The 13,015-nt window shown below is 41.7% G+C and overlaps 1 protein-coding gene across 3 annotated transcripts in view; it reads left to right on the top strand.

The window, feature by feature from the left end:
• Positions 1-9,793, top strand: part of VCL (vinculin) — a 60,329-nt gene extending 50,536 nt beyond the window's left edge. For 2 of the 3 annotated variants that reach the window (XM_005229747.4, XM_027789941.2), the window contains 4 exons: positions 12-197; positions 5,558-5,761; positions 6,379-6,483; positions 7,206-9,793. In XM_005229747.4, coding sequence (XP_005229804.1) covers positions 12-197; positions 5,558-5,761; positions 6,379-6,483; positions 7,206-7,352 — 642 coding nt within the window. In that variant the 3' untranslated portion in view covers positions 7,353-9,793. Of the gene's footprint in view, positions 1-11; positions 198-3,185; positions 3,396-5,557; positions 5,762-6,378; positions 6,484-7,205 lie in introns of all 3 variants that reach the window. The other variant, XM_005229746.4, reaches the window with a different exon arrangement.
• Positions 9,794-13,015: the final 3,222 nt, after the last annotated feature.

The following is a 13,015-nucleotide window of genomic DNA, read 5'->3' as shown; positions in this document are numbered from 1 at the left end:
GCCTTTCTTAGCTGACTGATGAACTGGCTCCTCCAAAACCGCCACTTCCAGAAGGTGAGGTTCCCCCACCCAGACCACCACCACCTGAAGAAAAGGATGAAGAGTTCCCAGAGCAGAAAGCAGGAGAAGCTATTAATCAGCCCATGATGATGGCTGCTAGGCAGCTGCATGATGAAGCCCGGAAATGGTCTAGCAAGGTAAGATGTTGTTACAGCTGTCTTGTGGCAAAAGGAATTTTCTTTTCTTTTCTTTTTCTTTTTTTTTATTTTTTTATTAGTGTGTTTGGTCCAAAGTCAGCTGTCTCAATGACAGAGAAAGCCTTTTATAGACCAAATAGTAAAAACACTGCTGAAGGAGGAATTGGAAACCCTTTCAATGTTGGAGTGAACTAGGGTCAAACGTTCTAATACTCAGAATTGCTCGAATGCTTCATTATCATATCTCTGTGAAGGCAAATATGCCTTGTACGCTAAGCTGTTTGTGATCCTTGGTGCTGGTATTGCCTAGAGAGCCACTAATACTTACGCCTTTCTCGGCTGACAAGCTCATTGCTATATCTAAGTGACTTTGAAAAGTCTGTATGGATGTTGCAGATGCCAGCTGCAGGAATCGTGAGCTGGTTTGTCTTAATTCCAGAAGGAGCTGCAAGTTACTTTGTAGTTAATCTGGTACATTTATGATTGGAAAAATGACCATATATAGATAGACTGGTCTCATTCTTTTTTGTAGTGAGTCACACTTGCTGTCAAGGTCAAAATCGAAGGATTTAATTTACCATTTCAGTGCTATGACAAAGCAGCGCGAACTCATCAGTATTATAAACGCTAATATAACTTTTTTGCTTACACTCTTTTTGTTCCCCCAAGAGCTACATTCTACCTCTGGCAACAACTGAGTAAGAACTCCCAAGATTTAGGCTTCTGCAGGTATAAATTAAAGGTCAAAATTTGGCTTTTACAAATCTCCACTTTTTTTCTCTGCCAAAGTAGGCGGTGAATGAGAAGATGAACTTGAATGGCTTACAGCATCAACCTCAGTGCTTTGTGCTTTGAGAACATCTCTTTTGGAAGGACAGATAAAACACTATGAAGTCGTCCTGCAAATCTGTTTGAGTGTCCCTTCCATAAAACAAAAAGCTCTATTTTCCCCATACTTCTGGATATACCAAATACCTATTTATCTTACTGAAGGGATAGTACTGGAACGTATTAGTCATCTCAGAAGGTAGTTTTGAGGCCAAAAGCCTTAATTTCAGCTTCCTAAAAGTGTTTTGATGTTTGAATCATAAAATGGTAACAACAATACACAATAGGTTATAAAATGCTTTTACTAGATACACGCTAAATTACTTACACATACTATACACAAGCTAAATTAAATAGCACAACTGTTAAAATATTTATCAGAGTCAAGCAGCAGACCTTAAAACTCCTTGATTATGAAAGCTCTAAGCTTAGTGCCTTTACTTTTATGAACCACTGTTTTCATTGCTGTTTCTTTGATTTGAGACCTACGTTTGTCCTTTTAATTCTTTTTTAGAAGTCCCATTTTAGTAATGAGTACAGTTACTCTGACAGTAGTTTTGGGGGAAGAAGTTCTTTTTAAAAACATTTTTGTAGTCTCTGAAGTCACTTACTGGGTGGAAGAGGGACTGATGGACAGTGGTGCTGAGGAGTATGGGTTAGACCTGGAAAGACGGAAATGTAAGGTCTTGCTCATACTAAATCGCACCAGACTGTGTGTCAACTGTCTTCTACTTTTTTTGCCCAATTACATTAGTCTGCTGGGACTTCATCATGTGTTACGCTTATAGTGGGGACGAACAAGTGCTTAGTCTTAAAAAAAAAATTGATAACATTCTTCATTCTTGTAAGATTTAAAATGGATTTAGTTTTTCTCTATCTTTACAAAAGCTCTGCTGTGTGGATTCTGGGCTTTTGTGTACGCCATGTTTCTCCTGGAGCACAAACTGAACACTGCCTATTGCTTTAGCTTCCCCTGCCTTTCCACTCATCCGGATAAATCACAGAATGAGGGATATTTGGAAACTTTTCATTAGATTAAGACATAAACAGAAGTTGTCTTTGAAGATGGGTGAATTTGGCAGTATGTAAAAGTTACAGCTTCCTTCCAAAGCTTCAATGTGTTTTTATTCGTGTAGATGTTTTTTCTATAAAAGGCCATATCTTAAGCAAAACACAGCTGAAAACACGTAGTTTTTGGTAGGGGTAGTTTGACTTCTATCGCTCTTGGCTTTAGTCAAAAGAAATACAGTTAGCAAACTTGTAGAATGTTTTTGTATTGAAATGTTGCTGTATTATAAATGTCTGTATTGTTATAACACTTACCTCTTCCTTGGGATCTATCCTAACACAATATATTTAATATATTAATATATTTTATATTTATAATATACTTGCATCCTCTTTTTTCTTTAAGGTAATGGATACAACATATTGTGGCAAAACAGTATCACATGCTTCATAATCCTCTTATTCTACTGATTCTGTACCAGTCTGGTTTTAAGAACTGTAATATCTACAGCATTAATAGCATTCAGCATCACCTCCTCTTCCCATAATACTTTTTTTCTTTTCCATATTATCTGCGGTAGTTCAATACTCGCTTCTACAGTGTCCCTTGTCCCACCTTTTTTTCTCTTTTTTTTAAACCCTACAGCAAGCAGCGTCCGTGTTTTTTCTGTTATCATGCTGCGCTCTCTCCTTGCAACATACACATGAACGGGTTTCCATACAAAGCTTTATATCGGCACAGATACCACAGTCATCGGCTGCTGTGCCTGCTTCTATGCAGTCGAAACGGCTTTCATGGAAACGGAAACTCCATTCATTTCACCATTGTCTTGCCAGTAAAATGTTGTTCTCCAAGCCAGCCTCTGTCTGTAGAAGCTGTACGCTCTGATGAAAACTGTTGCTGCATCTTTGAACTGTAACTTCTTAAAATTTTTGGTAACTTCGCTTCACAGGTGAAATGTTTGTTTCCTTCCACTCATCTTGTATTCCTTCCCCTCCTCCCTCTGACCTGAACAGAGAGCTGCCGTATCAGATCCTGGGAGACCAAGAGGATGTTTTGGTCACTAAAACAGCTCAGTTCATGCTCTTCTACCAAATTCTGCTTCTTGTACTAACTGTCCTGTTTCTCCACCCTTGCTGCCACCTGCAAAGCCTGATGTGACTGTGATTAATGAAGCGGCTGAGGCTGGTGTAGATATAGCTGAGGAGGATGATGCAGATGTTGAATTCACTCTCCCCTCTGACATTGAAGATGATTACGAGCCTGAGCTGCTGTTAATGCCAACCAATCAGCCTGTTAACCAGCCCATTCTGGCTGCTGCTCAGTCTCTACATCGGGAAGCAACCAAGTGGTCTAGTAAGGTACTCCTGAGTCTCCCCGGGGACTGATCCGTGTGCATCCAGCCATTTGGAACGCTGACACATTTGCATCACTCTTGATCCCTGCTGGGCCCGGCCATTCTGAATGAATAAGTGTGTCTGCACTTCATTCTAAGGACTGAGAGTGGCTTCACAAGTTGCTAGATCTGTTTGTCAGTGCCGGATTGAAGCTTGATTTGGGTCACTTATTAATATTCAGCGGCTTCCTCTCCCTTTGCACCTGCCTGTTCTTCTCTGTTATGGCAGTTTTCAGACTGTTGTAGGGGTCGTCTTCCCTCCCCCTGCCCCGTTCTTTTTTTCATTCGTTTGGGCTACCTGGGAAGCCATGGTTAATGGTTTCTTAATGACTTCCAGATACAGCAGAGTATACAGCAGTCAAGAAGTCATTTAACGTGTCTGTTGTGCTTTGCTTCCATTGATGCCAGCAATTAAAATACCTTCCAAGGAGGAATGGCTTTGTGTGGCAGTGTTTATGGAGGACGACTGACTGTCTGCTGGCTTGCACTTGGCTGTATTGCAGTTGCTGGTCTTGAGAGAATTCTTTTATGAAGAAGCTGCACTGAATGCTGGTAGCTGCTGAATTGAGGGTGTGTTTATATGGAACCCGTGGAAATCTAACTGAGGTTCAGACATTCACAAGTAGCCTGTCTCTTCTGTCTGAACACAAATGTTTGCAAGACTGGTCACTTTTCATATAGCATGCTGCAAAAAATAAGGTTGGTGTCCCATAACAAAAAAGGGTTAGGGATGTGTGTGTATGTATGTGTGTATGTGCGTGCATATGTTGACGTAGATAGACATACTAAACTATTCTAATAAAAAGGGCTTTAAAATTGTTCTTGTCCTTTTCAGATTCTGATGCTTGGATAACTTGTTAGAGGGCTTCGTAAATGACACTGGTCCTCATTTCTTGGTCCTCCTACGTGAAAACATGGAAAAGCTTTGTGTTATGTCATTTGTATCCTGTCTGGTTACACTAGCAAACTGTTTAGCTTTTAGGTCACGGTAACAAATAGTTCAGCTTTTTGTCGCCTGTATTTGTAAAATATCTGGGATGACTTGAATTTGCTGGTAGTGAGTCAGGGAGGTATGTCCACAGGGATAGAGAATACATGTGCTAAGCTGGGTTCTCACTGTGTACTCGCTGCTGCGAACTGCATCGGTCATTAGTTGTGCAATTATGCTGAGGAAAGAGCGTGCTAATACTTAAACTCACCCTGCTGATATTTCACCCACACAATAGGGATGCTTCATGGCACCAAAGAGTTCGCTTTTGTCCCTACATACACTAACAGACTACTAACAACTGATCCTCTGGGTCTGCTTGTCCTTGCACTAGGTTTCTCTCTGGAACAGTGTAGAAGGAATGGTTTAGCCTCAGTCCTACTTAATCTCTCAGGAGTATTTCTGTGACTGTAATTTTGATGTACAGGAAACCTGGATTTTAATGAAGAAATGTCTCTAGATTATCTTTTGAGCGCCTATGTTCTTCTCCCCTGGAAGCTTTATTTTAAAGGGGGAGATTTTGTCAAAAAGGAAGACTTACTTTCAAGAAATAACCTTAAAAAAAAAGTAATCGTTGCATCTCCCTGTGACAAAAGTTTTTGTATGTTACAGATTCTCTTCCATTTGTCCTTTAGCATTATAGCAACATAGCTCTGATGCTTTCACTGCTTCAATTTCAGATGTCACTGGAAATTTTATGCTTGACTGTTATGACTAATTATTTAACTTAATTAGTGCTATTTAGTTTAACAAGCTATTTAGCACCTTTTTTTTTTAATTGAAAAAAAAGCCTTTTATGGGAAATCTGGAATTTCAAATGCTAATAACATGCTTTATCTTAAAACCTAGCCAGCAGAGCAGTAACTCTCATTCCATGGACAAACTAACACTTTTTTTTTTACCACTTCTTTTCCAGTTTTGAAGCGAACCTTTTTTCCTGAGTGTTAGAAAGAAAAATGTCAGAAACCTATAATTAGTACAGATCTTTCCTGTTCCTTGAAGAAACCTCTTCTGTCACAAATGGTTCTTCCATCCTTAAGTTCTTGAAAGGGTTGCTACCAAAATGTACGCTGCTGTTGTCGTGACGTCTGTGAAGCTTCTGCCCCGGCATGAACACTAACTCGTGTTGTTCTCTTCAGGGTAATGACATCATTGCTGCCGCTAAACGAATGGCGCTGCTAATGGCAGAGATGTCGCGCCTGGTGAGAGGAGGCAGTGGAAACAAGCGCGCCCTTATTCAGTGCGCGAAGGATATTGCTAAGGCGTCGGATGAAGTCACTCGATTAGCCAAAGAGGTGGCAAAGCAGTGCACTGACAAGCGCATAAGAACAAACCTCTTGCAGGTAATGGGTTGTAAATGCCTCAAATACTTTTTTCTGTGCCTTAGCGTGAGCGAGCACAGGAGTTGTGGCAGTACATCGTGTACATCCTGGGCTTGTAAAGCTTTGTCAGGTTCTGTGTCTGTTTTTAGATCCCATGGCCGTATATATTCTGTGAAGTCAGGATTTGTTTACAGGTGAGTGGAAGATGCTTGTGTCCAAAGAGGTTTTGAAAAATACTGTGCTAGGAACACTGCTCTGACCTAAGCCTGTGTTGCTTTGTATTTCATCTACTCACTCCTTCGTGTCAAAGGGTAGTAGCAGAAATATAACACTCCTTAGTTTTGCAGTCTTAGCTAAATATACGTCATCCCATTCCTAACCAAGCAGACCTTGGAAAGAATATCTTGAAGAAAGGAAAAAAGTTGGCTCCATCCCAAAAAAATCCTAAAGCATGTAAAATCAGATTCAAGTATCCTACCAGTATTTGTCAGACAGTCTTAAAGGTTATAAGGTTGCCTCCGTGCTTATTCCTTATCTGGTAGTAAAACAAAACAAGAAACTATATCTGAAAACACAACAGATAATGTATGGCTTCACTTTACAATGCCAAGTGGTTTTTATCCCCATTCCTTCCTTAGGTCTGTGAGCGAATCCCAACCATCAGCACACAACTGAAAATTCTCTCCACTGTCAAAGCTACCATGCTGGGCAGAACCAACATCAGCGATGAAGAGTCGGAGCAGGTAAGAAGTGTAAAAATTGATGGTAGCGTGGAATTGCTGATCAGTTTTATGGGGAAGAATATACAACACGTACTATCAGCTGTTCTGGGAACTCGGTGTTTGGAAGCTTACCTCACCTGTTCAGTGAAGATAATTTTAGCAAAGCACCTTGCTTTCTGGCTCAAAAGCTACAGTTTAATAGAGGAACACAAAATCCTTCCCAAGCCAAAAAGCTTCTCTGGTTCAAACTTTTATACGAACAGTTGGTTCGTCTCCTTGATTTAAGTAAGAGTGAAAAGCAAGCCAAGGGGAGAACTTGCCTTCCAGAGCGGGTTTGACGAGGGAGGCGTAGCAGCACGCTCTGGTGGGTCGTACTTCAGCTGATTCTCCAGCAACATGGCGAGCGCTTGCCGTGCACTTGTGTTACCTTCCAAATGCGTGTTTTCCGTTGAAATCCTGCAGTTTGGGCTTCTGAGGGAGATGATTCCGCTTTGAGACACTAAGCTCTTATTCAGATTTTGAACAAATACACAGTGAGAAATGGGGAAGTCTTGTTCTGAGTCAGGGATAACACTTGCTGGTTTCCAGAGGCTAGTGGTTTCATTTCCTTCTTCACGGTTTAAATCGGCAATAAACTAATTTAGATGTTTGTACTGGGAGCCCTCGTGCACAGTGGGTGTCCATGCTGCTGTCCTGCACATGGCATTCACTGATCTACTGGCGAGTTTTCTTTTTCTTGACAGGCAACGGAGATGTTGGTTCATAATGCCCAGAACCTCATGCAGTCTGTGAAGGAAACTGTGAGAGAAGCTGAAGCAGCGTCCATTAAGATAAGAACAGATGCTGGATTCACTCTTCGCTGGGTCAGAAAGACCCCTTGGTATCAGTAAACACCACAGGAGTATCGTTTTCTGTAACATAAAATGCCTTTTTTTTTTGGAAACAGAAGAGATACAGTCACGGCAGCAGGTGCTGTATACGTGAGCTTAAGATTAGTTTATGCTGATGCCCCATTCTAAGGGTGTGAATTATAAGAGAATGCATTTCAAATGTCTTCGGAACGCGTTTGATATCAAACACCTCAAAACTGCTTCCGACAGTAGACAGTTCTTATCCTTTATCTTTTTTTTTTCCTTTTGAAGAGTCTCTTCATGAGTTCCGTACTCCCAGAAGCACATTTCATTTATGCACTGTGTATTCCAGTAGTTCCCACATGATGATATAAAACGTGGACCTCACTTTAAGCTTAGTGATGAGAGTCTAGGACACGACTGGTTACTTGGCAGGTTTTTTTAGGGACGATCGATACAGAAACATTCAACTTTTCCACAGGATTTTAGCTGGCTGTTCTTAAACCATGCAGAAATGATGGAAGGTGTGTGTGGGTTCATTTAAAGGAGGGGCAGCAGAACAGTTGTAAACCGAGGACTAAAATTCCATGTCTGAAATGGTATTTTTTTGCTTTTGATTTTTGCATGGCAACAGTACTTTTGACAAAAACTGGAGCTGTCTTTGTCAGCCCCCCATCACCTTGTGGGTAGGCGCTCCAGGGCTCTTGGTCCGTACTGAAATGCGTCGCCAGGGATGTTGGTGGCACACTGTTGGCAGCTTGAGCCTTACAGCTGGAGACCTTAAATCATGGAACTCTTCCCTTCTTGCTCAGTTCAGCAATGCATTGAGCTGAAAACTCCTGGTTCCCTTAAGGTAGCTGCATGTCCAGGACCAGAATATGCCCAATGCTCCAGTGCTGGCTCTTTCCTTTTGAAAACCAAATGAGCACAAGCAGTTAATTCTTTTTTAACTCTTCCCTCCATCTAATGTTACTCCAGCCACTCAAGGCGGGAATCGAAAGATCGTCAATTGAAAAAGAGCTTTTGCTTCACTGCCCTTGTTTACAACAATGCATGAGCTTTCTGAAAGCCAAGCGCTGCAGGGCCATGAAACCCTTTCCAGGTAGTCTGATGGCTACCAGCAAACAGTGGTTCCTAGGGCTGAACGTACTGGGGGATTTTTACTGGTCTTGACAGCGGGAGTTTGGAGGCTCAGAATCTTTATCAAGTTCTATTAATAGTGAATCGAACAAAGTGTTTACTGTATCTTTAAAAAACCCCAGACAAAATGACAATAAAAAAACCCCAAACAACCCTCCAGTTACTAAAATAGTCTTGGGGGGTGTTCTTATCCTTCCGTAACTGAACATGCCTTCACACATACGAATATATATTCACACACACATTCTTTTAATTGCTCTGCAGCCTCTTTTGGCATTTGACAGAACGGAGAATTATTTTAGCACGAGTCTCCGTACACGTGCGAGGAACGCTTTGCCCAGACCCGCTGCCCTCTGCATTCCCTGGCAATCGTGGCACGATCAGACCCACTCTTAACAGAAGTGCCCTCGTGGAAAAACTGCTCAGTGGCAGCAGCTGGAAGGAAGAGCCACCGGGCAGGTGCCTGTCCTTTGCCCCTGGCAGTGTCACTCTGCCCTGGGCTCGCTCCCTGCCCCCGCCTCGATGCACTGATGGCTAAAAAGGGAAGTTAAAGCGATTGCGATAAATCTGCCTCAAACGGAGCCGGGCAGGGGCAGTGAGCGCCTGTAACCGGCTCCGTGTGCTGGCTGTTAGGGAATACGCGGTACCTGGGGTCTTCCCGTAGCGTTCCCTTCCTGCGGTTACCTGCAAGGGGAAGAGGGAGGCCGGGGTGCCAGAGCCTTAACCTGAATGTCTTGCATTTGGTTGGTTTATACCAGCTCTCTAACAGAATGGTGATCTAGTAATTTCTATTTAATAGTAAATAACACTGAATAGGTAGAGGTTATTTTGAAGGGATTTTCTAAATAGTCTTCCCGTATTACTTTTCAATGCTCCTCATGTTTCCCTTCCCCGCCCCCAATTCAAGCTTCTCTGTGAGATATTTTTTTTTTTAGCATCACTGTTTAGTTGCTTGACTGATATTAATGCAATATTACTAATGCCTTTAATACATAATTTTTTATGCCAAAGATCAGTTTTTGTTTCTTGAGGAATGTTTGCAGGAAAGTTATGAATCATGGTTGCCTTTGATATTCTTCCAGAATGTTTGCTCTAAGTTCTTGAACTGTTTTGTAGCAGCTAAGATACTTGTCCACCTTATGCAATTACTGCTTTTTTGAACACTATTGGTCTTCAGACCTGAAATGCAGCAAAAAATCGAAAGAGACCATGAATGTCACTTAGAAATGTTTTACCACTATAAAACTTTGTTTATAAACCAAAATGTATTGTATAGTCTAATGTTTTCAACTTTTCTTTGGTTCTGTTGAAAGAATAAAAATGCATTTGTACAAATGTCAGCTTGTGACCCTTAATGGTAATGGAGCAGTGGGTAACGGTGTAGAGCAGCAGCAAGTCAAAGCAGCAGAAATACTAAAGCAAAACAACAGTTATTTCTGCATTTTTCTGAACAGGAAAAAGTGCAACATTTCTCAACCAGAAGATTAAAACAAGTTGCTTCTGTCTTTTGTGCCTGTAAAACTGGTCATTAAAAAACTTAGTGGAAGTGGTGGTCCAGGAGGAGAAAATGGGAGTTTGGGCTTTGCCTGACCGGGTCGGTAAGGGAAGGACGGCTGCTCTGGCCAGTGCCTGGCTGCTCTGAGTTTTACTTCACAAAGAGAATGCAAGGGCTGTTAGTGGGGAACCAGTGTGCTCCTTCCCTCACCCCCTCTGTACGGAGCTCTTACAACCACTTCTCACTGAAAATTCTACCAGCCCGTGTAACGTTCTGACTTGGTGGAACCAACGTTTGTTGGCACTGTAGGGCCAAGCGTAGTCCCCCGGTGCCGGAAGGCATCTGGGATTTAGCACGAGCAGCTAAAATTCAGGTTTCATACTGTTGAATTTCATCCGTGTTCTAAAAATGACACGATGCAGTGAGACTGGGAGCGATGAGAAACCATCCTGGAAGCGTTTAACACACAAACATTTAGGGCAGCTGTACTGACAGAGGTAGAATAGGTCTTTGAATTTCACTGGAGCCTTCAGGTCGCTTTTTTCCATGAGTGGTTTTCCTGTGTTTCCGTGCTTACCATCGAAGTACCACGAAGCTGCACTGCATCTGGGGACTGGGTCCCTTGTGCGTATAACCTCCTGATCCACCAAAGCTCAAGGAACACACATCTGAGTAATTTCAAAGTAATTAAACCTTTTTCCACATCTTGGTTTATTAAGAAGATGGCAATACAGAAGATCCATACTATGATTGCCTGATGGCTGCAGAACTGAAGCACTACAGTATATCTCGTTCTCGCTACCCAACACGTGGGCCAAGGCTCATGAGTTTTTAGGGTTCAATTTGGAAGTGTTTCTATTTTCTAAATTAATATATACAGAATATATAGATCATTCACATACGCACACACATATATGTATGTGTGCATATACATACATGTAATATGTACATGTACATCAATGTATATATGCATTTGTACCTAACCATTAGTCCTCTGTTGCTACTATCTCAGTTCAGTTCCTGGTTTCTGCTAACAGCTCCTTTTTACTATTGTCAGATATCACTGTTTTCTAAGCGGGTTATCTCCCGAGAGGATTTTACACATCATTCCCTACGAGATGTAATTTATCTTTTCCTCTATTTACCACAGCTTAAGGACTGTCTTGGCTTTCCCACTGAAGAGCTTAAAATTAGCAGCAGAGATGAACTACGTTTTCCAGGGGGAATCCTAGAGCCCTTAGCCTAGGAGCACGGATGGGAATGCTCTAGCATAGCAAGCACCAACGACAGAGCAGAATGAAGGACTTCCCCGCACCACCCCCGCTGGCCCGTCCCCACTTCCACCTGCTCTTCAGCCTCCATCTCTTTTTCAGTAGTTATTTAGACAGTTCCACCTTAAGCTTTTGATCCTGTTTTCTCCTGCAGGGCTCCAGGGCCAGGCCACAAGTCTGAAGCAGCACACTTGGGTTTTTTTGAGGACACTTTTGTATTGACAGGCACAGAGAGTAAGAAAAGCCAGGGCAGAATGACAGTGGCAAGGAGATGGTTCTAATTCTCAACACTACGGGGTAGGTGAACTAATTTCGCCTCCTCTTCCTGTGCTATTATGCCCTGCCACTCACAGATATTCTGATTTAAAAACCTTCTTCTGGACAATCTTTTTTCTAAAAACATTCACAATCACTTCAGCACAGGTGAAATTATTGTATACGGATTACCAAATTGAAGTTTAATTAGCATTATCTATTTAATTATGGACTATAATACCTACTGTAACTATTTAGAAAAGTCAAAGTAAGTAAAACCAACAAACGTACAGTGACATGTATCAGAGGCTGCACTGTATACAGTTGCTGCAGCATGCCAGGCAGCTTTCTGCTGATGATGTAACACATACATCTGTAGCAGATACAAATTCACTCTGTAAATCCCTTTTGGTTTACAGTTTCTCTTTGTTTTATACAATCATTGGTTAAGCTGTCATTTTTCCTTCATTAACATCTGAACTTCCATTTGCTTTTAAGATGCAAGAAGTGCTAGTTACTGTAGTTGCAGTCAAATTTTCATTTATACAACAAGAACTGATTTTCATACTATATTCCCAAAACCATTTCTCAGCCCCACATGGTCCCTACACACCTGCACTAGGCTCCTGTGCATCCTTACATTGCAAAGTAAGCTCCTAGCCAGCCAGGGCCCCCGTGCAACAACACTTCTCACACACCCATAAAATTTTACTCTTCCTTGGTGCTGCTGTTCCCCCCCGCGGGGCTGTATCGGAGCCCCTCGGGCTTTACAGCAAAAAACAGAAGTGAACAAGACACCATCAGAACTATTAAGCATTTTCATCTTGTATTTATCAGCTTTGTGCAACACTGAATAATAAATGTATAACCTCCCACTTTATCATATTTACGATGTTGTGGTTTATGGGGTTTGTTTTGTTTTGTTTTGTTTAGTTTATTTGTATTCTGGCTAACAAAGCAGCCCATAGAGCTTAGAAAACTTTTGTCTTCAGAGATTAATTTACAAAGATACAAATACATTTGCTTTGGATAAAAAGTTTCCTTTGGCAAACTTGCTTCCCAGGACAAGACAGACTTTGATAAACAAAAGCAAGTCCAGTGAAAAGTCCCAAGATTAAGTACACTATCACAGCACATGGCCTGCGAGAAGATATCAATGAAAGCGTTCAGTCTTGAGAGCCAAACAGGAAAATCTTACTGTATCGTCACTTTTAGATAACTGAGGACAAGAGAAGATGGAGACATTATTTTTAAGATGCAGAAAGGGCAAGAGGCAACAGCCACAAGCTCCATCCAGCTGGGAAATTCCAATTGTGTATTAGAACAATTGCAGTCACAGCAGTCAAACGTTAGAATGGGCCCCAGAGGTGCAGGGGCTCCGGCCCTGAACATGGCCCTAAAAGTCCCCTGCCTGAGGCAGGAGTGGCTAAGCAACCTCTCCAGAGGTCCTTTCCAACCTATTTTCTGTGATGAAAAACAAAACTTTGCTGTGAAGACCTGCTTGAAGTAAGGAATTTTTAATTATAATAACCAAAATATAT

This window comes from Falco peregrinus, chromosome 1, assembly GCF_023634155.1.
Source record: "Falco peregrinus isolate bFalPer1 chromosome 1, bFalPer1.pri, whole genome shotgun sequence".
NCBI lineage: Eukaryota > Metazoa > Chordata > Aves > Falconiformes > Falconidae > Falco > Falco peregrinus.
This window is presented reverse-complemented; position numbering and strand designations above follow the sequence as displayed.